The 24883-nt window shown below is 48.6% G+C and overlaps 1 protein-coding gene and 1 non-coding gene across 2 annotated transcripts; one reads left to right on the forward strand and one right to left on the reverse strand.

Annotated features, from left to right (window-relative positions):
* On the reverse strand, nucleotides 1-23634 carry KY (kyphoscoliosis peptidase). The gene is made up of 12 exons (XM_062583089.1): nucleotides 23502-23634; nucleotides 22030-22092; nucleotides 19598-19660; nucleotides 17109-17183; nucleotides 16186-16224; nucleotides 15349-15399; nucleotides 13179-13261; nucleotides 12695-12803; nucleotides 8960-9077; nucleotides 3506-3694; nucleotides 2751-2941; nucleotides 1-1020 (listed from the first exon to the last, which is right to left on the reverse strand). Exons 1-12 carry the CDS (start codon nucleotides 23632-23634, stop codon nucleotides 116-118), a joined length of 2019 nt encoding a protein of 672 aa, XP_062439073.1. The 3' UTR covers nucleotides 1-115.
* Nucleotides 1604-1676, forward strand: TRNAK-CUU (transfer RNA lysine (anticodon CUU)). Its single transcript has one exon. It is a non-coding gene; the product is annotated as a tRNA-Lys (tRNA).
* Nucleotides 23635-24883: the final 1249 nt, after the last annotated feature.

The following is a 24883-nucleotide window of genomic DNA, read 5'->3' on the forward strand; positions in this document are numbered from 1 at the left end:
TTTGTTGAATGAACAAATTTGATGGAGAGAGCTAACAATCCCATAAAGCCATATTGGTTTTAGGCATGTTGAAAATGTTGGTTCATGCAGGAGAGTGAAAGAGCAAGGGAGAGTGTTACTGGATCTCAACTTCGTATTTCAGAACATGTGAGTAAAAACTGTGGTTAGCGTTCTCGTGCACCATAACAAACACCTCTGTGCATCCAGAAGTGTTGCAGGTTCCCTTCCAGAAGCCATCTCTGCTCCGGGTCAGAGGATAAGTGTTGTCAGCTTGAACGAGCACCTTTGCTATCCCATGCAGTTTGAGTTTAAACTGAACGTTGCGATTGGCTGGCAGCAAGCTGGAGAGCGGCTCCAGGATTTCATAGCCTTCCGCCCACTTGCTGTAACTCTGAGGGAAAGCTGGCCACTTAACTTCAGTGTTCAGGCAAGAGATGAGGTAGTTGAAGATGTAGTCATAATTGCCAGGATCTGACTTCTTCTTGGCATAGATTTTCAGAACAAAGTTCCCTGCGTGGGGGAGATGGATCTTAAGCTCAATTTGGTTCCCACGATGGATTTGCATGATGTGGCGCCTTCTCATGTCCTCTGTGAGGCTGCTGTTATCAGAGTGCAGTGAGGCCAAAACACTTATGTCTTTGCCCAAGGTGAAGGTGACAGAACATCGCCCATCGTTGGTGTGAATGATGGGGTCAGGGTGTGATGGCCTCAGGAATCCTTGCCGCTCCGAGAACCAGCTTGGTCCAACAGGCTGGTGGAGGTCCTTTGGGAAACGCATGCTCTTGTCCACAGACTTGCACTCTAGGACATATTCTAACACACAGTTGTAGACTTCTTCTGAGGCTTTAGAGGATTTGGCAAAGATCTGCAGCTTGTGACTGCCTGTCTTTTGGGGATAGACTTCCAGCATCATTCCATGTTTCCTCAAAGTCATTAAACCGTGCTCCTGTATTCCCTTCAGCTTAAATGTAAATAACATGGAAGAACGGCAATCCACCGATATAGCTGCTTTTCCATTTACTATGAAATACAAGAGAAAAAGAAAATGCATAGGATTTTTCTGTATGTGCACCCTGTCCAGGAAGACTAATGTGTCCCAATGAATTGCCACTTCCCTCACAGTAAACTGATAACAGCTTGTCAACTGTTGTCTTAAATAAGCATCCTTCAAAAAGTGCAAGGTGGAGTGTGGCTTTTGTTTTTGGAGACGTGTATTTACCTATTCTGAAATAAAATGAAACAGAACTGTGGTCCTATAGAACATGAAAGGCTGTGTGAAGTGTAGCTGAAAGTACCATCAGTTCATGTGCTCAGGACCTGATTAGACCCAATTTATAATCCAGTAGTTGCTCCAAGAAGCTTCAGAGAAGTGCAAGAACCCTGCAGTGCACAGGTGTGAAATAATCTTCCTACGAGTCCACTCCCAAACAGCTTTAAGACAACACTGAGTCTTAAAATCTTGTTGCCTTTCAGTTTTAATTCTAGGTGCTCTTAGCATTCATAAAAACAATTAACTAGTGTCTCTGATAAAATTTGAGAAAAGTGATTTTAAGTACATGTGCTGTCGTTCAGTGCTGCTACCTGAAGAAGCTTTCTCTAAGCAGCCCGGCTAGCTCAGTCGGTAGAGCATGAGACTCTTAATCTCAGGGTCGTGGGTTCGAGCCCCACGCTGGGCGCTTGCTTTTGGTGGACAACAAGCAAATGCTGACTATGAGCCAGCAATGTGCCCTTGTGGCCAAGAAGGCCAATGGCCCCCCGGGGTGCATTAGGAAGAGTGTTGCCAGCAGGTTGAGGGAGGTGATCCTGCCCCAATACTCAGCCATAGTGAGGCCTCATCTTGAGTATTGCATCCTGTTCTGGGCTCCCCAGTACGAGAGAGACATGGAGCTACTGGAGGGAGTCCAGCATAGGGCTATGAAGGTGATTAGAGGGCTGGAGCATCTGCCCTACGAAACGGCTGCGAGAGCTGTTTAGCCTGGGGAAGAGAAGACTGAGGGGGGATCTTATCAATGTGTACAAGTACCTGAAGGGAGGGTGTCAAGGGGATGGGGCCGGACTCTTTTCAGTAGTCCCATGCGACAGGACCAGAGGCAGACAGGACCAGAAGCAATGGGCACCAACTGTACTACAGGAAGTTCTGCCTGAACATAGGGAGGAATTTCTTCACTGTGAGAGTGACGGAGCACTGGCACAGGTTGCCCAGAGAGGTTGTGGAGTCCCCTTCTCTGGAGATACTCAAAGCCCACCTGGATGCTCTAGGTGACCCTGCTTGAGCAGGGGGGTTGGACTAGATGATCTCCAGAGGTCCCTCCCAACCTTGCCTGTTCTGTGATTCTGAGATCTGTGCCAAAGTGAGCTGCTGGACTTGGGGAGCTGAGCAGCTGCAGAAGGAAGTGCCTGTTTATGCATCAGTTGGTCAAGCTTTTGGAATACAGTTTTGTTTCATTTTCTCACTAGAGTTGCTAATACAGAGGCTATCTCAGATTGCTAACGGTAATAGCAACATGTCTAACTCCACACCGCTGATCCTGATAGGGTAGCCCATCATCAGTTGCTTACTGAGACTTTTTTGGGCCCAGGGTCTATAACAATTCTTTTGCAGCTTTGAACCAAAGCAACCCCTTGACCCTCCTCTGCCCCAAGAGCCTAGGGTGCATTGCACTTATAACCAGCTAAAGCAGCACTGCGTGGAGAGCACAGGGCTGCCCGGAGAGCAAGTGGTCTGCAGGTTCCCCTCTGCAGGCTGTTACCTGTTTGGATGACCCCCGTCTCTGGGTGTGCAGCCAGCAAGCCCAGCTTGTAAAAATTACTGTTGTGCAGCATGTTGTTCTCAAAATCTTTCAGCACCAGAGCTGGCTTAAGAAGCTGCCAGTTACTGTTGTCCGGGAAGTGATTGTTAATGAACAGAGCTGGGTGGGTCAGAAAATAAAACTCATTGTACCTGGAACAAGAAGGAAGAGGTTAAAGGAAGTAGAGTAACTATAAATAGCTAGTTCTGCTGCTGTTGAGGGGTGGTGGTTTCAGCAGGAGGAAGTTGGAGTGTTTTGGTGTGCTGAGATTTTGTGGGTTTGAAATCCTCCAGGCAGAGGAGGAACCTGAGCGTTGGTCTCCCATATCTGGGACAAAAGCTGAGCTTTTGGATAAAACCAGGGTGTCCATGCTACCCTCTGCCACCACGGGCTCCTGGAGAAAGACTCAGCTTGTTGTTTAAGTGTGGTGCAGCCCCTTGGGCAGCTGTGAATCAAGTGCTGCACAGGCTTGCATAAAGTGCCTAGCCCTGCTGAAGCTGTGATACACCAAGCAAGTGTGTCTGCTTCTAGCAGTTATGCTGCTTCCTACTGAAGGTCGTTGCCTTTCTATAGAAATGCTCTCCATCCCCTGTACGGGCAGCCTGGATTCCTTGCTTAGGCTTTGGGTCTTGCTGTGGGGCCTAAAATTTGGCACTGTGTAATGCCTCTTGTCTTTGTGGTAGGTTTGTGGATTAACGTAGAGACTGATCCTTTACCTGAAGGTGAACTTGCTGAAAGAATCATCAACAGAGCCACTTCCCCAGGTGCTGTCGAGTAAATGCCACCTTCCATCAAGATAGACAGCATTCCAGGCATGGTCAGAGTCTCCTGTAAAGGTCTGCCCCATCTTGTACCCACACCCCTTAGAGTATCCTGACAGCTTCATGCACTGGATTCCTGCAATGCTAAGAGGAAACAGTAAGATGTAGCAGGAGACTTTTATTTTAAGCCTTTTAATATAATTCTGTGGAAGGACGTGAGGAGCAAAATCAGCACTTCTGCAGAACTTGAATCCCGTAGCCAACTGGGACCAAGTCCGTAAGTTCTTTAGGCGCCTCTTTGTAGCTGAGTTTCCTGGAAATTAGGGGTTTTAAATGTCTTAGTAGGCAAGAGTCATTCTTTTTGAAAACTAGAACTCTTGACCCTGGTGACAAATTACTAACACTGTTGTCCTAGATGTCTAGGTTATTCCATGTTCTAATTTGTGGAAACCTTCCTGTTAGCTGGGACACCTATTCTTGATATGGCAGTCTCTGTACAGTGTTCCTTTAACTACCTTCCTATACCAGTATGTTGGCACGTCTGCACTGTCCAGGGTGTAAAACTCTGGGCACATTGCATCTGTGACAAGCCGATGGCTCTCCCTTCAGCATGGCATAATCTCCTCAGCCTTCTGCAGATGGTCAGGTCCTCCCCTTTGACTAGTGACATCAAGTAGAGACCGTGGTTTTCTGGCTGTCGGGGTGAGCAGGTGACAAGAGCTCAAGGCAATGATGCCCAAGGGTGTTGATCTTGTCCTGACATTGTATAGGGGCCACTTTTTTTTTTCCTCGTAGTCTTTGCACAGGCACTCGGACAAAGCGTCCCTTTGAAGGAAGGGGCCTTTCTCTTCCGTGTTTTGAATCTTCCCTCCCTTTTGCCTGATGCATCAGGCTTCAGTTCAACATTTCTGGAGGAAGATAACAACATGTGCTAAATTGCTCTCCATCTTGTCACTCAGAGGAGTCCCTTTGACGCTGTCCACAATTAGCCCATGTAATTATAAAATGAAAGTGTGTTGTGCATGCTTGTGTTCTCCCTGAAATAGCGAGCCCAGATGTTTGACACTAGTCACTAAAATCTGAGACCTCACTGGATTGTAGATGCTGTTTCTCTTTCCTTAAAGAGTGAGCTTGTGTTTTCCCAGAGTCCAGATGATTAAAGAAAGTCTCATTATTTTCTTATAATGAATGTCTCTTGATATGTAAATAGGATTTAAACAAGCAATATGTTAATAAACTTTCTGCCACTGAATGCAATGGATTCTAATGTTGGCATCTTACTTCAGCATTGGTTTAAACTTGCTTCACTTGGAGGATTGTTTTGTGTAGGATGGTACTGATTTGTTTTCTGCTTCGTTGAAAAGTGTGTTAAATGGAGCAGCTATCTTAAGTAATAAACTGTGCATACTTCATGAGCAAGTTTATCTGCAAAATGTGGGTTTAACCTCAGTGCGAAGAAAAGTGATACGTATGGGAAAGATAAGTAGCATGCTGTGAAGTGATGGACAGATGCTTGGCTAGTGTCAGACACCTTCAAGACGTCTAGGGCTGATAACTGAGACACTGACTGGGAACTGGCAGTGCAGTAGGGTTTGTAGGGAATACCTCATTTTCCATGAAGATGCTGGTTTAAAGGGAAGATGGTCGCATCAGCTTTGCGTACGGTTGTACTAAACTCAGGCCTGGAAGTCTTTGTGTTGTTTAGTTATTTGATACTCCTTCTCTGAGAAAGGGGGTCAAAAACAGGATCACAGCTGCAAAGAGCTGATCAGGCATTAGCTGGGAGCTCAAATTAGGCAGCCTGCAGAGAAGGCAAAGGTACACCGAGAGGGGAGACATGGCAGTGCAATGTTCCTACTGAAGACGGCTAGTGCAGAACTTGAAGGAGTCTGTAGTAGGGAACATGCAAATCGGTGCTCTAGTGTAGCACGGAACAGACTCTTACGCAGGGATAGTGAGGCACAGCCTGTCACAGGAGGAATTCAAAATGAATATGGCAAGACTGGAAGGAATTCCATTGAGAAACCTGGTATCGTGGGTCATCCGTCAAGTCTTTGCCAGCCCTCAGTCGCTCACGAGCCAAATTCTAATATGGAGCTGGGCAGTAAATCTGGAGCAACTCCACTGACGTGACTGGTGAGAGCTTGGATTTACACGACGTAACTGAGATCAGGAGCTGGCCCAGGAGCTTTAAGGAAGGTTTGATCCTAGGAGTTTGAAAGCGGCCTAGTGGGAGGTAAGCACCAAATTCTCACTAATTCTGTGGGGACTGGCATCTAATCCTTCCAGGCTCCACTAGACGTTCTCATTGCTGGCATATTCAAACAGAATGTTAAATATTAAGGGCAGAGTTCTGCCCTTAGTTCTCCCTGCTCTCACTTGAAGTGGAAGTTAGCGAAGCTGCGACAGTGTTTTGTGCTTGGATGTATTCAGAGTTCCCCAGAGAAAGATTAGAGCATCTTACTAATGGGCTCTTTAATAGTAGTTAAACAAAAACCAGCCTAAAAACATCCTTGGAAGAGCAATCCTGTATTGATGAGAAGAGTGATAATGTCTGTTATCTAAATGACTTTTATACAGATAAATGAACCGGGCAGATGGAGGACTGAGATCTACAGCAATGCTTAAAATGGGCGATATAACGATAGAAGATGACCTAAGTGTGTGGTGGACGAGAACAACTGATTTAAGAAACAGCTGTAAACATCTGCTTAGTGCAGGAAGATGGTTAAAAGCTAAGTTGCTCTTCTGTTTCAAGAAGAGTAGGAAATAATCTGGATACTGTCGGAAGTGTCACTTTAAAATTCAGTGGCAGCTTCTTCCCTTTGATTTTGGGTTTGACTTTGCTTTCATCTAAAGAAGCAGCACCTATGGCTTCTCCAGAGCGAGATAGAATGGTTTATACTTGTGGTAGGTACTTGAGCACTCCTGTGCCTGAGAGGAAAGGGGCAGTTACTCGCTATAGAAAAGGTGAAAAGCAAGATGAGGTGAAATCTGGATTATTTGCAGACTAATTCTAAATAAGGAGCTGCTTAGTGGCCAGATCCACCATAGGAACTGCAGTCAGTTCTGCTGCTGAAGATTGTGCTGAAACGCCTGAAGTGCAAATGATTGTTTTGCCTTCCCTGCTGACTCTGTAAGTGAGTTTCTCTCTGCGTCTATACTAGGTTTGCCTGAAGTTGAATTAACACATTTACTCTCCCGGATTCACTCAGCCAGGCTACCTCCTAGAGTTTGGTTGTCAGTTGAGAAGACAGTTTTTGGCAAATGCTCCTAAAATATTGGTCCAAAACTTGTTTACATTCATTTCTGTTATGGCTGACATTTGGAAACTGATGCTTTGTGACTAACTTCCCATTATAAATGCCCACCTTTCCTGTATGACAGGCCTCTGAGCTAATCAGAAGAAATTTGGCTGCCAGTGCGGTGGTCAGAGGTGACAGCGTCCTGTTTACAGCAGGAACTCTGTGCTGGCACTGAAACAATTAGGACTCAATCAGTGTCAGCTATTGACTTCAGCAGGACCTTTGGGGGGCTCCTGGTGACTGGCAAATTGGGCTGTTTGTTAAAGTTGCTGTAATACGTGCTAGGGAAAAAAAAAACAAAAACCAAAAACATAAACCTTTAAATAGGAAGGCTGCTCTTTGCCTCCAGTCTTTATGCTTAGACTCAGCATAAGACTTGAACTGTGTGCAAGAAGAAATGATGAGGAGATCCTCTTGCGAGAAAGAGATGTCTTTGGTTATAGTTTTTTTTTTCAGTAGCGGAGTCTATGGGATAAACATTTAGCTTTTTTTTTGGCAAAAATAATAGAGTGGATGACTGTGAGGTTTTCTGAATGACAAAATGAATAATCAACCTGCAACTGAGGAATTAAGGAGAGTAAATGAGCAGAGTTTTTAAATAGTAAAAGGCATTTTTAGAAAGATCATTTGTTATAAATGAGCTAAGCATATGCTCTTTAATGAACAGATGCTAATTTCTCTCAATTTTTCTAATTGCTGTTTCCTAAGATGCAGTTATAAATTCATACTTGATCATCCTATTTCTTAATTCTGCTCTTTAGAACACAAGATCAGATATCATGAGATACTGTGTTGGCTGGAAGGGTTTACTGCGTTAGCAGCTGGCACAATATTTTTAAAAATATGTATGTAGCCTTTTCTCTGTAAATTTTGTTTCTTTAATGGTGGAAACTCTCCCCAAGTCTTTCTGGATGGTGTGGAAAGCCAATCATTACTGAAACATGCCACTTAATAACTGGGATGTGTGTGTTTTTCGTTTCCAAAGGTAATTCGTAAATGGAAGCTGGTCTGCTGAGAAGGGAAAGGAGCGATACTCGGTGAGAGCCAGCTTGCAGGCGCATGCTCTTAGGGAAGTACAGAACTAATTTCTGTTATTTGGAGGCCCCCTCCAATTTTGTGTCTCTGAGCTGTCAGGTCCAGACTTCTGCTTTTAGACAACCCTCTTAGGTACGGCTGGTCCCAAACGTAACAGGCCCCTTCATTGCCGGTCTTCACCGCTCTTCTAAGCCAACCTATTGCGTACTGCTGTGAGAAGTGAGATACTGTTCCCTGCTGTGACACTTGGTTTGCCTTACACAACAGCTATCTCATTTCTCTACTGGGGTTGGAGAAATGTGAGGGAGAAGCAATTTGCGCTACATTCGTATGAAAAGCATTTGTGCTTTCTGCCAAGGAATGAGCTGCCTCATATTTGAAATGGACTTGTAATTATTAAGCCTGACTTTCTTTCCTTTGTGGGGTAAATTCTGCTCATTTCTGCAATTAATCCCCTGTGAAGTCAAAAGTTTTTTTGTAGGCAGAGGAACGGACTTTAGTCACTAAATTCTGATGCATCTATAAAACGGGAATTAAAGTGTTGACCTCAACTGTGAAGAGACTGACTGCTGAAAGCACTGAGGTAAGTGTCAGGCAGTATCAGTACGGCAGCTCTGTAGTGGAGGGAGAAGGCATTTACGGAGGGTTTGGGAAAGCTCCTTCTGGGACGTTGCCTACCTCTTACGTGGTACTGTGTTGCAGACTACGTTCCTTGTTGTTTAAGTCTTGCCATGCTTTTAACCTTCGCATGCAGATACTCAAAGGGAAAGCCTAGCCTCTTCTAACCAAATTATCTCTGTGTTTTCATCTGCCATTATGTTAATGCAATGCGAAGCTCAGCAGATGGCACAAAGTAAATTATGCTGGGGAGGGGAGAGGAGAGGGAGGTGGTGGAGGAAGCAAAATTGACCTTTGTAGGACTTGCTATTATTCCGCAGCATGGTTTGAAAGCTAAAGTTCCAAGCCCTGCTTATAGTCACATTAGTCAATGCGAAGGCAGACAGAATAGGCAGAGATGACGATGAATGTTAACTCTCTCTGGCACTGAATGTTTCTGAGCTTAATTTACCTGCACATTTGCTCAAAGAGCCCAGCGTATCCCTCACAAATGCTCTTCCCCGTCTGAAGCACATCTATGGGTTTGCACGACAGCTGGCTTTTGTTATGGTAGCCCACTACGTCGTATTCTGCAGGAAGGAACACAGACTAAAGTTCATCCAAAAGCCTGAGGCAGTAGGATCGATGGGCAGCAGAAGCAACGCTTGGATTGTTTTTAATCTCCTTGAGCACGAACAACGAGAAACAAGCTGCAGTATGTACTACACACGGATGTTCCCCTTGTGGACTCTTGGTGGGGGGAGAGGGGACAACAGCTCTATCTTGTATCACATGTATGCATCTTCCAGTCACCTTTCGTTCCAAGCCGGGGCGTAGAATGTGCAGTCAAATCCAAATGGGAGGTTATCTGCACGTTTTTAGAGAAAACGGGCCTCCTCAGGGGCCTGTCTTCATGCAGGGGAAATTGTACTCTGGAGGTATCTTGTTAAAATACAGAGCTCTGCGTTTGGAGGACTCTGACTTGTGTTATTGTCAAAGGAAACCATCGAGCCTTTTGCACTCTTTACAGGTCATTTATATTAAAATACCTGGAGAGTCTTTTGCTGGAAAATACCTGAAATGGTTTATTGTAGGTGAGTCATTTCAGTATAGCAAGGCATTAATACTTGGAAGGGGAGGAAATCTTAATTTGCTGAATGAAGGCAGAAAAGCAGTGCAACAGGGTTCTTTCAAACAGAGCTTGAGAAACTGGTCTGGGAAGGTTAATTCAATACTTAGCAACCTTGGTCATGTCCATAACCTCACTCTTAAAATATGAGCATATTTTTCTGATAAAGCTGTGAGGAATGCTGCATCAGCTGATTCACCCTTCCTTTAATGCTGTTGAAGAAGAGGAAAGAAGCCAGCAACATGCTGTATTTATGCTTTGATGAAACGCTGCAACTGCTTTTGTTTTGTCAAACAAGCTCAGGTAATAGGTGCCTTGAGGTTGGATCATGGGGCAGTAGGAAGAGGCAGGCTCTAGACCGGCAGCTTTCACTGGGTCACAGGCAAAGCTGCAGAACACTTTCTGAGGGGTAGGGAGAGCTAGTTGGTTGCAAAGTCCTAGCTCCTTTTTTATTTATTTATTTTTTTATGCTAGCTGACATAAAAGGTAACTAAAAATGAGTGTGTTTCTTTCAGTGCATAGAGGTAGTTGTGCATCACAGGTAGGCAAAAAGCTGAATGGAATGGGAGAAGCTAGCCAGGAGGTAGCTGGCTCAGTTTAAATGAGGTCCAAACTAGGATGGAGCTCCTGACTTCAGTGCTCTTTAAGGCACAGTTTGTTTCTTTAAGCAGATTTAAATTCCTAGCTCTCTGTTTGTTTGCTAGCATGTAAATAGGGATCAACATATGCAGGAAAGAGGGAGAATAGGAACTCAGAAGGTGTAAAAGTATTGTGGGAAGATCGAAACATACTTGCCAGGGACCAGAGATGCCCTGAGAATTGTGTAAGATGGATGGATTCCTGGTCAGTCCGAATCAGCCGGGCATCCCAGGTGGACCTGCGCTGTGAGTGCAAATCCAGAGGGTTCTCTGAGGAACTGTAGATCCTGGAGACTGAACCTCAAGACAGTGTAGGCCATTTAACCCCACCTCTTAAATGGAAAATCCTAGCCCAAAGGCAAGACTCTGTTTTATGCCTGATATGGTCAGTATCCCTTTTTCTCAGGAGGTGTCTGCCATATTGAGGATGACACTCCAGTCACTTGGGACTATTTCACCTTCCACCTTTACATTTTTTGGTTGACCTAGACAGTCACGGACAGAAATGAGTTAATGTAAAGGCAGTCTGCATGATCAGCAGCCAACTGGAGTGCAGTGCTGGGATGAGTCAAATTCTCGGTTTTGTGAAATGCAGTAAAATCAGCAGTGTGCAAATTTAAGGGCAGGACTGAGGCTGTTTGGGACTGACCTAACTATGCTAACAGTGCAGTTGCTGGCAAAACTCCTACTGATCTCAGTGGGGGTGAGATTAGGCTAATGCTTCTGAAAATCACTCTTCTGCTTTCTGAAATCTGGCCCATTTAGTTAGTGAGCTGCACTGCACCAAACTTGCTGTCAGCTCAGCAGACCCCGTGGTGCCCATCTCTTGGGGTATTTATCGTAATTTGAGCATCGCTTATTGTTACATGTGTTGTAAATTGGCTTGTGTTGAAGACGGCTGCCATGTCTGGCTCCTGTCTGTGCCCTGAAGGTAGGAAAATATCTGCCACTTCCATCCCTGCCCGCTTATGCATGGAGCTGCCCGGGATGCGAGTGAGATTAAAACCAGGATGCTAATTCTTTGATCCAAGACATCATGCAGGACAAGGTTAGGTGCCTGCCCTGCTGCCCGCGCCCTGCAAAAGGTGCCTGGAGAGAGTGATGGACGAAGAGGCAGGAGGCTGGGGTAGGATGTATGAAGCAAGAGCGTGGGGAAGGGGCTGGGGCAGTTGGGGCAAGGACTGAGGGGATGCATAAGAGGCGAGGGGAAGAATAGCTGTACTTCCAGGAGCTAATGGGGGGGAAAAAACACTTTTGCATATGTTATGCAAAATGCAATCAATCTGCAGATCTGGTCCCCCTGGGGAGGCCTGGGCCAAGAAGGTTTTTCCTCCCTATGATGTGGCAGATTGAAGAAGCTTTCCCTTCTGCCTCCTCCTCCTTCCTTGTCCTCTGCATGCACTGGTTGTTTTCGAAATGCCAGCGTTTGAGGTGGAGTTTGGGAGGAAGGGCCAGGGCAACTGGCTGTGATTCTCATGAAGGCTGAGAAGGAGTGTAGATACAGGCAGGGACTGTAATCAAGCAAGTGACAGCGTGTTTTATGAAAGCTGGCCTCCCTGATGTGCTGCTCTGACAAGGGCTGACACATACGCCAGTAGGATTAACACTGTCAGGTACCAGGTAGAAAATGGAGCATAAGATGGATCCACAAAACACAGGGGCTGAGCTGGCAGTGCAAACAGCCAAGAGATGAGTGTCAAAGGCAAAAGGGTGCTTTGCCCGGGACTAGCTATGCCAAGCATAGGGCCAGGCAGTCGCAATTGCTCCTTGCAAGGGCTTGTCTTCTGCCAAAAGAGGGGGAGCAACGGAGAAGCTGCAGAAGCAGCAGTGGTGACACTAAGCTGGGTGGGCAGCCTGGTGATCCCTGAAGAGATGAGGCACCTAACACCCAGGCTACAGCAGCAAAATCCCTCCCAGAGCACAGGCAGCAGGATGCAGACTCCACTGGGAATAGCTATGTGGGCATGCGTGGTTTCAGGACAGTAGTGGCAATGAAACTTCTGATGATGCTGGGTGGCGCTGAACATGACAACCAAGCCTTTGGTGCATGGCAGCCTTGTTTTATGCTGCAGCTGCTTAGATGATAGTAAATTATATGGTAACACCACTGAATAAATCGAGCAGGAGTCACAGGCTTACCACATGGGAAGGAGTCATGTACAGACAAACCTTGTAGGACTGGAAGTGCTAGGAGAGGGTGGATGGAAATGGGAATGGTAAATAACCTCTGTGTGTGTGTGTATGTATATGTATATATATGTATACATACATATATACATGGATAAATATATACATGTATACAAGCCTTTCTTCCACCCACTGCATGTCCTTGCGTGAACCGACCCGTAGAACATAACAGTAAAATGCAATTGCAGTGCAATGAGAGTGTCAGCAGTGGCATTATCTACAGAGGCTCTGTCAATCCAAGATCTCAACCTACCTATGTGGTGGCATATCCACATCCAAATCGCTCGGACTTTCTCCAGGTCAGTCCGGGCTTGTTTAAGCAGGGCTGTAACGAGTTCCTCTACGCTGTTCTTGACGTTTACCTGTTTGTAAGGAGAATGCATTGCAAGATTGTAATGAAGAAATGCTGTGGTAGATCTACCTTGCTTCCTCCTCCCTTCTGCTAACGCTAGGAGGACCCTCGCCAGCACACTGCTCTAACTTGAGCTTCACTAATAATAGAAATACAAAGCTGTAATTCCACACTCCAAGCAAGAAATATTTTGGCTCTTAGTTTTCCTCCTGGAGGGGGATCTCTCTTGCTGATGTATGCACAGAAATGTTTTTTCACCATGGACTTCGAGGCACTTGCCCAGTAGCTCAGATTGAGCTGACGTTAGTGCTTGTAGCTAGATTTCAAGGAATGGTCACGGTGGAGCGAACACTGGAAGGAGGACAGAGGCAAAAGCATGACTTACTTTTAATGCGTAGGCATCCAGCTTCTCAAATTGCTGCAGGTCTACCGGCATGGATTTCAAAGAAGATTTGTCCCATGGATATACTGCGAAGAAACAAGTTGTTATTGTCTCAGGGGGAATTTTTTCTGGCTGAACACTGGAACAAGGGGATGCAGCAGAGCTTCCTGCCTCCTGTCTGATGCCCAGAGGTGTTGTCCATCAGCAGGTGCTTAGGAAGCAGGGAACACGAGGGCACCCGTAGGATTTTCTTGCCAGGTGCACAGAAAGCAGAGTTCATCCTGCCAAGCTGGTATAATCTAGGCATAGCTTGAGTAGCAGGTGCCTGCTCACTGCATAATAGCATAGAAAATCCCAGAATATTACATTGTAGGTGAGCAAGATACAATGCAGAAGTAACAGCAAGCATCTGTGCTGTGGATACCTTAGGTAAACACAGAGTTTTTCAAATTCAAATCCAGCAGAGATGGATTTCTTCAACAGTCTCACTGAAAAAGATGAGACTGTTTTGCCCAATAAAAGGCCACAATTCTGCCCAAATTCAGGTGTGTGAGTAACATTACGTGGAGCAGTTGTATTGAGATTGATGTGCTAATTGCTTTGTGTGCATCTTTGTAGGCTCGAGACTACTCTGTGTGGATGAAGGTATAGTAAGTTATCCTAATTCATCCACTAGCTTATTTTTATGACATTCTCCAAATGAGCTGACATTGTTCTCGCCAGTCACTGAGCTACCAGAGCGTTCCAGATGCAGCTTGGTACACAGCTGGATCAGAAGAACATCTCCCCTGGCCTGCACTCTGCTCAGCACTCCCATTTCTTCCAAGCTAGTAAGAACTGGGCTCTACAGCTCTCCTCCTGCTATGTGTTGTCAAAGCCTAAAGCTAAAGGACTAAAGACATTTCTCAAGGTATTTGTAGGACTGTTATTTCTCAGGAAACAAGGATTTAAGAGATCATCAAATGAAAATGCTGTTGTACGACTCCAAAGAGCTAGAAGATGTGAATGAATGGATGGTGCTTGTAGAGCTGCTGTTTGCTTAGCGATGGGTGGCTGGGAGGAGGGAAGTGCCTCAGGCTATGAGCGGGGGCATGAGGACTTTGGCTTGAGTGTGCTGCTTTGGATATTTGCAACCTTGCTAGGCAGGTGGGACGTTGCTCTGTTGCCTGGATGCCCCATGCTGGTGGGATCTGGATGCGTGAGAGGCAGTGAGAGCTGCCCATCTTTGCTGAAAACCTGATGGTGCTTCTGAAGTCTATTCATCATGTTCCTTCTCTCTCCCTCCCCCAAACTGGGCTGTGGCCTCTTTGCTACCAGCTCCCTCCAGCCCTCCCTAGTGCCTTTCCCTTCACCTTGAAAGTCTGCCTGAACCGCAAAGAGCTTGCTAATATGAGCCTTGCTCTTCTCGGAAACCTCTGCCCCAGGGAGGGATTAGGGGAGCGGAGCTCTGTGAGTCTGGCTCGCGCAAGTGTCCTTGGCTCCGTGTGGCTTCACCGTGTCCTGGCAATGATGTGCCAGTTAGGACGCAGGTGACCAGCACCTGCTGTCCTTCCCTGTGCTGGGTAGGTGCCTGTCTGCCAAAATCTGGATGTGAGCATGCAGCATCTGTTTCTTTAACAGGCTTGTTTGTTTATCTCAGTTTTCACTGAAAAGGGCTATTATGCTGACCTAAGGAGAGATAAAGCAGATTTACACATTTAAAGGTTCCTGCTCTATACAGCTCTGAAAATTACTTTCTGCCTTTTGGGAACTGGATGGTTTTTTAAAATTGGTTATCAGTTTTCGTCTTTGTCAGGTTATAGCTGCAAAGGCTCTCTACAGATGCAGGGTCCTCCATAACTCATGTAGTTTTATGCTGTTACCTTGGTTGTTAGAAAATGCGCATCATGCCCATTTACAGAGTAGCCTTCCTCAGATATGGAGAGACTTGAGAACATCTAAAGCAGATGTGACATTCCCAAAACCATCCTCTTTGCCACTCAGACAAATAGAGGATAGGGAAGCTGAACCTACTTGTGATAATAGAAATGAAATCACTTGTCAATGCACTCTGGTTTAGGTTTGGAGCAGAGCAAGTTCTGTTTCTAGGATTGACTGGCTTCCCGTATAGGGCTGCCCTACATTGTGCCCAGCTGTGCTGGTGGCATGAAGCTATGACGCAGCCAATAGTTACCATGCAGGTCTTTTCCGCTTGGTGGCCGAGGGGCTTCAGTCTTTTGGAAACCTGGCAAAGTGGAGAAGGGAGCATGAGGCAAGCAGTTGTTAGTAAGAGAAAAAGAATAGACAAAAATAAGTGAATTTGGTGAACTGGCTTGGGTGAAAGAAGTTGGAATTCAGGCTTTTCTCTGCCCGTTTGCTTGCATTTGGACATGCAGGTTAATCACACTGGGGAGAGTGGGCACAGAGGGTAGAAGGCCTCCTGGATCATCACTGTGCCCTGCTTCCCCTTCCTGCGGTCTCGTGGCTCTTGTAGATGCCACATTCCCAAGCAGTCAGACATCTCCTGTTCTAGCCTGAGGGCTGGGAACACCAAACCCTGCTCACCACCCAGCCAAACTGCTCATGGCATGGAAGAACTGAGTGCGTGCACGCTGATGAGAGATCTGAGATCCAGATCGTGCCTGAAGCAGTTGTTAGATGATAACTTTGCAGAGAGCCCTACAGCAGCTGGAGGGATTTTTGAGGGACATTGCAGCCCCCAGATTGTCACCACAGTTTAACCGCAGGGCCTTTGGAGGAGACCCTCCCACCCCAGAAACAAGGATTTTGCTGTCACCATCAGCTGCTTCTCAAGGTCCAGGCACTGGCAGGGTACAGCTGCATCTGCCCAGCAGGGAGTCCGGGCATATGGCCACCTCCAGGCAGTACAGTCAGCATCTGACCTCGGGTGCTGGCAGCTTCTCAAGAGCTTCAGGATGACAGGCCCCAGCAGGAGAGAAGGGAGCAACTCCCCTAAGCTTGGGCACGTGGGTTTGTGTTAGAGAAACACGCTGTAGTAAAGCAACCTCACCTCTGTTGTCTTGGCCTCTCAGACTGGGCTTTCGGACACCTGCAACAACAGCGGCACAGTCGGTTAAATCACTGCACTGCTGTGGCAACCCACGCTCTGGCTCGAGGGGCCTCTCGTGAACGGTGTGACACCCTGTCCTGGTTGCAGCCCTTCAGGCTCCTAGAGGCTTCCTGTCATTGCTGCTTCCCTAAAGGGAAGAATGCTTCCCCATTTCCAGTTGGCCTGTCCTTGGTCCTTTCTTCTGGAAAGATGGTAAGTCTATGGACCTGGCCCACACTATTAGGTTTTAGAAACTTTTTTGTTTCTGTTGGTAATGGTTTATCCACTGCAGGGAAGTTCCGCCCTCTGCAGTAGCCTCCAAGATGTGGGGACTCATTAGTATCAAGGAGTGATAACACTAGAATGACAGATGATGGCAGATGTGGCTTTACCTACTCCCAAGAGGGGGCTGTTCTGAGGCTGAAATGTGGTCGCTGCTCTAGTGATTGCATGTACAGCAGGGTTAGGGCTGAAAATTGGAATTTACTCTCGTCATTTTGTTGTTTTCAGGCTCCCCTCCTAAACCTGTTTGCCTGGGAGCGTAAGTGCAGGACATGTTGTATGGTGTCCTACCGAGTCCTGCAGAGACATCAGAAATCGTTGTGATTCTCTGGCCACTGCAGTCCCTGAAGCTCCGAGCGAGGCACGAGCTGTGCCCGGACGTGAGACCCTCTCAGTAAGGGCCCTCTGGCCTGCACTCGCACGAACACCTGAACCCTACATCTGCGCTGCAGCGCTACCTTTTCTTTGGGAAGCATTTCTCTTCCTGCCTCGATCCTGTATCCTGTGTCACTGCGATGCCCCGAGCGCCGCAGCGCGCAGGTGAGCTCTGCCTTGGCGCACCTGCTAGGCATAAAGCAGCAGCACAAAAAGCAGGGCTGTACCTTTCCCAGAAGAGAGCTTCTTGAGCAGTTGTGGGGTGGCATCTCTGGGGTGTATCTCCACTGTCACCTGAGTTCCTGCAAGAAACGGTGAGAAACTCTGTAAGAAGGGGGGAACTAAGCAGGAAGCGAATGCAAACCAAGAGCGGAATCAGTGCAAAGGATCTGTGTGCTGAGCCGGAGTCGCGTTTCTCCGTTGGAAAGAGAGCCCTGCTTGCTCTGGGGCACCGGCCGAGCGCGGCGGGAGGTGCAAGCGGCAGCTCCTCTCGGCTTGTTTGGGGGTGTTTTAAGTTTCATTCTGAAAGCCAGAGAGAACTAGAAGGGAAAAAAAGTTAGGTGGTATCTTGCAAAAATTTCTGCAACTTTTTGAAAGAGACTTCATTTTTTGGCATGTATTTTAGAAGGTTTCTAAACCTCGAGGTTTCTCTGCAGGACTCTGGTACACTCGGGGCTCCTCGTTTTGGATCAGGCAGTGAGAAGTTAGTTTGGAGACAAGAGGTCAAGATATTCATGCGTCCTGGGACCGCCAGCTAATCGCACTTGTTAGCTCCTACAGTTTCATCAAGAGTCTCATGACATTTGGGGTTTTCCATAAAACCCAGCTCTTGGAACCAGTTAATTAGGTAGAATTCTGCAATTTCATCAAATAATAGCTATTTCTCAGAATTTAACTTTTTTTAAAAAAAAAGATTTTGTATCTCTTGTGATTAAGCAGAAAAGCTCAGTGTCATTTAAACCCCAACAGCAGAAGGCGAGGAAGAACTACACAAACTGTAAAAACCCTTCTAAATCCCGGAGCTTGACTCCAGTTCTTGGATGCTTGCAAGTATCAGTGCGGCAGGATTAGGGCTGGTTGGTATATCGTGCCAGTTAATTCTGAGGCAAAAGGTAGTTGTTTCTTGACGGCACGCCTTTGTGCAAATAGTAAGATTTTCTCAACGTTTCTGTTCTCAATATGGCTTTTTTCATTTAAGATTATTTTTATCTTTGGATTTTTGTGGGGTTTCTTACTGACTTCCACTTTCTCCACTCTTTTCCCCATAGATTAAAATTCTTTGTTTTCAAAAAACAGATTTAATAGTGAGGAATGCATTTTTTTGGAATGCATTTTTTTCTAGCAAGCTTAAACGATATTTAATAAATCCTAAAAAAGTAAGCCCATAAGATATTTTTCTAAGTGATGCATCTGTCTACTTTAAAACCTAACAGCATGAAATGGCTACTGATGTTTTTATAACACTTTTTTACTGTTCCTAATCAAGACCTACTTTGTGAAGAAGTGGCAAGCCTTTGGATGTGAGCTTTTGCATGGAACTGATAAAGGGGATGAAATGGAAGATGGTTCTGTCATAAGATGTGAAGATATTGTTTCGACCTAACGGGGAAAGGCTTGCTCTTTTCCTGGTTCTCGGTGGCCGGATGAGTCCTGGGAGTGCTTCGTGGAAGAGCTGTGCCGGTGCTGCCCTGGCAGAGTATTGTAGTGCAGGGAAAGCACCTTGCACAGCAGATCCATCTGAAAGGGATCAGCTCTTAATCTGAACTTTTGTCAGCATTATTTTTTCCGGTACTTGCACCCTTCCAGCAGCACTGGGGAAAATAGGTTTTTTGCTAGTCTTACTGGCTACATCTATGCTATGTCCTGGCAGTCAGGGAGGTGGTGGGAAAGGGTGCTCCAGGAGCACCTCCGTGCATCTGCAGTGAGAGGACAAGGATGCCGGTGGCCCTGGCTGCCAGCCTTCCTGCTGTCCTATGGGTGGCACAGGCTCTAGGTAAGCCGTGCGTGCCACCGACCCTAGCAGCAGAGATGTTGGGCTTATTCCCAACTTGGCTGTTTGCCGTTACCGTTGCAAGGACAGACCAGGTGCACAGCAGTGGTGTGCCCTGGGACAGCACGTCCACGCTGTGCTACCTGGCCGCGGAGGCTGGGGCCGTGTCCAGAGGCCCGGCACACTCCCAAGCGTTGCCCTTGCCAGCTATACCTTGAGCTTGGCCATGGCTGAACGTGGACCCCTGGGAGCTTTGGCTGGAAGGAAGATGTGGGCTTGTTTTGGGGCCCAGGAGATCTCTGTTAAGTGTGATTGTCAACCCAGCTGTCCTGGTGGTGACACACCTCCTCCAGCAGCTGAGTGCTGCAGTCGGGCTGGCAAAGCCTTGCCGAACGAGAGCTGGAGGGACGCCGAGGTTTTGCTGGGAGCGCTTTGCCAGCAGGCAAAACCCAAGCCTACGGAAGCAAAACCACAGGAGCTGTTCCCAGCTACTACTACCCCTGCATGCTTGGCCTGTGGAAAGCCCAGGGAGCCTGAGAGTTGGTCTATGGTTTTAATTCTTCCAGCTCGAGATAAGAAATTGTCAGTGTGCCTTTTTTCCCCCCCTCTCCTTTTGGGTGTTCTGAGCCTATTTTATTGCCAAAAAAAAAAAAAAAAAAAAGACTTGAGCAGGAGCTGCCTGAAACCTTGCCCTGAAAAATTATTATCCCTTGGGTCACCACTTACCTTCATTGGAGTAAGAAGTAACGGCTTGCGTCTGCTTGTAGGGCTCCCTGGGGACCTGCTGGCCTGATCGGATGAAGAAAAACATCTCAGTGACTCGGGGAGAGTGGAGGCGTGCTGATGGAGGTGCCCAGAGCGGCGGCAGATTAAACCCGTAAATTTGCTCAGCAGCAAAGTAAGTAATGACTCCACAAGCCCGACCTGCCTCTCCAGCTTGCGAGGCGGACGGCGCAGCGTGAAATGATAGCGCGTGGCCCCGTGCCAGGTGCTCGCGCTCAGATGGTGCGAACGGAGGGGGGAGGGAAGCCGGGAGGGAGCAAGCCCCCTCGTTCAGGGAGGATGTTAGCTGGGCACCGGCAGCTCTTCGGGGAAGCTTGGCTGGAGCAGAGAAAGCTTGTCTTTGCGTGGGGCGCTGACCCAGCGCTGCCGGGTCGCGAGCTCCCCTTCCTCCCCGGTGCCTGCGGAGACCGCCGGCTCCCTGGGACAGAGGCTATCTCGCCAGGGACGGAGCACCTGGCGGGCCTGGGGCTGGGGGCACCGAGCGCTCCCATATCACACACCATTGCGAGCGGCATAAATCCATCCCTCGGGGCTGCGCTGACAGTGAGACAGCGCAGTCAGCGAATGCCGTGCGTGATAGCTCGCATATGGCTTTGGATGCTAGACCCTGCTGCAGGGAGGATGGATGCTGGCCAGGCCGCGAGGGTGATCCCTTGCTCTTTTTCAAAGTGTCATGAGATCCACGTCCTGGCAGCCCCAAGAGACCAGTGCAAGGAGCCTCCTTTTAACAGCTCCTCCTGAAGGCCAGATATCATTCGTAACTCGTGGCTGCGTCAAGAATCAGGCCCGTGAATTATGAGATTTTGCTGCACTGTATGGGGCAGCAGCCTGCTTATTGCAGCATGGTTCAGGCTAGGCTCATGTAATACAGTTTGTAAATATTGCAGCAGCACCAGCTGCTTGGTGGTGTCGGAAACTTCATCAAGATGCTAACGTGGCTGATTAAAGGTGAATTTATTAACCCCTGTGGTGCTAGAGGATCTAGAGCTCTGTCTGTTCTTTTGACATCAGAATTTCTTAGTGATCCTCAAGGGGATTTAACTTGTGCCTAAGGCAGAGCTGTGAGAAAAAGTTTCCTGTATGCAGATCTGCACTAAATTCTCCTAGTCCCGCAATCAGTCCTGTGCAGTAGCTAGTCAATACTGTCCCTTTGCTCGTAATAGATGTTCTGGTTTCTGCGCTGCAGCAGAATTACAGACCCTCTTGAGCATGACAGAGGAGCAAGCGAACGTTCTGCAGAGGTGGGTATTTGTCTGCTTTGCGGAATTAAGGTTTTTGTTATCTAGTGTCTGACACCATCAGATCTGTTAAAAATAAGTTGCATCTTGCTGTGAAGTATTGCTTGCTTGCACAGTCTGGGAGGTTTATCCAGCTACCATTGATTTCAGAGGGACGTGGATCAGGACTCCTGTCAAGCAGTGTACTGGTAACAGCCACGGCTTTTGTGCACTGCTATTGCTGGTGCTGCGGAAGCAAAGCTCCTGGGCAGTATAATTGGAATCAACTGTTTGATGCTGTTAGACCTAACTGATGTTTATTCTAATGACCTGGCTTTTTGCTTTAGCTTTGTCCCTTGCCTTTCTCTGCTAGGCGTCGCGTTATGTTTAGAGTACCAGGAAAGCGAGCATGCTGGTCTGATTCCCTTTCCTGGGAGCTGCTTATTCATGGTGCACCGCAGTCCTGCAGCGCAGTTGTGTGCAGCCAGGGATAACCTCTTCAGATGTTACTTCTAGCTGTTTCGGGGCAGAGAGGGGAGGAGTTGGCAGGGGAACATTCAAGACTAGCAGCCACATCTTCCCTTGAGATCAGTCGCACCTGACTCGCACAGCTGCGCTCGGCAGTCTCTGAGGGGCGGAGATGAGGAAAGGATTGGTGGGTGGACAGGTTGAAAACCCAAGCGCTTCTTGCACACAACAGGTCCTCCTTAAGCTACATGAATCCTGGGGAAGTCTCTGGAAGCTCTCTCGGCAGCCTGAGCAATCTGGGGCACTGAGTTTCCCCTGCCATCAGCTGGCTGTGAAACATAAAAGAGCTCCATGCACCTGAAATATGACCTAGCTCCGTGACAACTTGCAGGAGAGTCCCCTGCCCATCGTGCATGGACTCTGCAGTGTGTCACCACCATCCTGTTGTGCACCCTGCCCACGGGGGACAGGCAAGCTCAGAGGGAACGTGTCTGGTGACACACGTTCCTCAGGTCTCTGAGTGCATGTAGCAAACCCCACCAAAGGGCTGAAACGGGATGGGCTGTCCTAAGCACCTTGTTGCTTGAGGGGCACTGCTGGGTGCTAAAAGCCTGCAAATTGATTTTGTGCACCGTGGTTAGTTTATCTGCAGCGCGGTTTCCCCCCGCGTAGAGCGAGAACACAACCTACCGTTAGGGTCTCTCCCCTTCGGTGGCTGTGACCTATTGTTTCCGTTTCCATCCTCCTGTAAACCTGTAAAATATAAACATGAGATTGGCAGACAGTCCTTCTGGAGTACCATGCAGCATGGGCTTGGGAGCAAAACACAGAGAGGCAGAAATCACCGCGTGTCGGGGGAGCACCACATCAGCCAAGCATTATTTCTCAAAAAAACCCACACGAGAATGCTGCAGAGTTCACAGTCGTTAGATCTTTTCCCATTGCGCTCTTCTTTCCTCCTCTGGAAACCTGGATTTTAGCATGCATCAGCCCTGCCTCGATGGGACCCACGCTTTGGTCTCTGCTGTGCAGACCAAACCTCCCAGCACATCGGGGGTCTGGATGAGGGATTTCTGGTACTATGGCACTGCGGTATTTGCAGGCCACCAGCACGTACAAGGTTCTGGCAGTGGCTGAAGGCCAAGCACCCCGAAATCTTTCATCTGATCCCTCACAGCTGAATTCAGATGTCTTCAGGATCCATCTTTCCTGCCTCATCTGTAGTATTGCTTGCAGCCCCTGTTGCTAGAGCATGAAGTACCAGAAGGGAAACGGGACTATATTTTAAGGCTAAGTGGTTTCCATAGGGCTCGCTTGTATTTGGGAAGGTATGAGATGCCCTATTAGATGAAGCATGAGCATACTTCTGTGTACTTCTGTGTCAGCCCTGCCTACCCTTATTAACTTGGAAACTTGGACCTGATTGCATGGTAGAGCTAGCTTTCCCCCAAGATTTTAGGGATTTTAGGGCAGAAATATTCCTTTTTTTTTTTTTTTTTTTTTTTTTTTTTTTTTTTTTGCTTTCAGCTCTGCAGGAAGGGGCTCTTTGCAGAGCACAGCCATAGCTTAGCTTTTTGGAAGATCCCCTGGAGGGATAGCAGCTAGGCCAGGGGAGACTGTCCCAAACTGCAGCTATAAATGGCTCAGGGTTGTCATTGCTGGAGACAAAGCCTAGACCCACTTCAAACCAAACTGTTTTATCCCTGTATTCCTTTGTGATAGGCACTGGTCTGGGGCTAAGCAGCTGCGCTCGGTCCCTGCTCCCCTTGCACGGCTGAGCGAGCCTGCGGAAGCTGCTCAGGGCTCTTGCAGGACAGAGCAAGGGGCAAACATAGTCCTCAGATTAGTACCCGTGCACATGTCACCTCCTCCGCACCCCGGACGCTGAGCAACGTGCAGCACACGGCATGCAGCGTGCCCTGCTTCGCCGTCGCAGGAGGAGGGGTCCTGCTGCACCAGAAGGACCGGGGAAGCCAAGCCGGGTTTCTACGAGAAGGTCTGCAGTTTGGGGGGTTTGCAGCATGCTGCCCTAAATGGAAGGGAAAGAGGAGAGGGAGAGAGAGAAGGGCAACCCCCCAAACGCTGTTGCAAAGCTGCCGCTTCGCTTCGGCGTCTGCGGCGCAGCCCTCCCCTCCTCGCGCCGGCTGCCGGCAGGGCTTTACCTGGGCTCGGCGCTGGGGCGCTGCTTTCCGTCCGTCTGTCCCTCGGCGCTTTCAGCCTGCTTGTCGCCTTCTCGGGGTGGACGATAAGCAGCAAATTGATCATGACCGAACCGGGATCTGCCTTAAAGTCCATGGTACCCATCAGAGCATTGCCCCGGCGGCGTTCCTCAGGCGGAGCTGCCGCTGCTCCGAGCCGCTGTGTTTGTTTTCCACCCTCGGAAAGGCAAGCCGTCTGCCCCCAAGGCAGAGCGCGCGCCGAGAGCCGGCCCTGCCAACTGCACCATTAGGGCTTTGCCAAAGCCTACCCTAATGAAGAGGTTACGAGTCACCTTTGAAAGGAAATCGCAGAAGGGATCCGTTTCCTAACGCAGAGGAAGGAGCCGCGCGGCAGAGTTCTCGTTTCATGCCCTCGGCTCCCCCCCGCCTCTCGCTGCCCTTTCGGCTTTAAGCACTTGTCTACACTTAAATCCCCCGAACGGGCGCTGCTTAGCTGGGGGGCGATTCGCGTGCTGAAGCTTGCAGAAATCCTTAAAAGGATTTCTCTCTTGATTCGCGCCCTGAGTGGAAACTGAAAAGATGCTTGGGAATATAAATAATTACAGTACCAGCTGCGAAGGGAAGGGAGAGGGAGAGGGCAGCAGCGCCGAGAGGCTGCAGCCTCGCGCTGCGGAGCGGGAGCTGCTGGGAACCGGCTCCGAGCAGCCGCTTTTGGAGGGCGGGTGTAGCTTTTTTTCAAGGCTTAGCGAGCAAAGCAAAGGTGGAGGTAACTGCGTGGTGGAAAGGGGGCCGTGCCGGAGCGGCTCAGGCTCCCTCTGCCCCCGCCGGAGCGGCGGCCCTGCTCTCCGCAGGCTGCGGCACCGGGCTGGCGCTGCTGAAAAGCAAAAGTTGCGAAAATCCCCCCTTCCCAGAAATGCTCCGAGCCCGCAAAACGGGGGCCGGGAAGGGGCTACAGTACGAGCGAGCAGCCCAGTTCAGCTGGCCGCTGCAGCCCGGAGAAGGGGCTGGCAGGGCGAAGGCTGTCTAATTTTATCGCTGGCCTCCGTCCCGCGCGAGGGCTGCCAGCGGAGGGATGTTTGGCCGGGGGGTCTCGGGGGACCGGCAGCACCTGCGGGTGCTCTCCGGCGCGGCCACGGAGCGCTGCACCCGTTGCGGCCCGGGGTGGGGGGCTCACGGCGGGGCTTTTTGGGGGTGCCGCAGCCCTTCTTGCCGCAGGGGTCTCGGAGCGCTCTGCTCTTCTGGCAGCAGTTGGTGGGGGAAGTTGTTTTCCTGAGTCTGCGGGCAGGAGCTAGTACTACTGCGTGGTGTTCGGTTACTCGTGTGCTGAGACGCGGGTTTTCCCCATGCACCTCTATATAAAGTCCTCTTCCCTCCCGATCTGCTGG

This window comes from Rhea pennata, chromosome 9, assembly GCF_028389875.1.
Source record: "Rhea pennata isolate bPtePen1 chromosome 9, bPtePen1.pri, whole genome shotgun sequence".
In the NCBI taxonomy this organism is placed as follows: domain Eukaryota; kingdom Metazoa; phylum Chordata; class Aves; order Rheiformes; family Rheidae; genus Rhea; species Rhea pennata.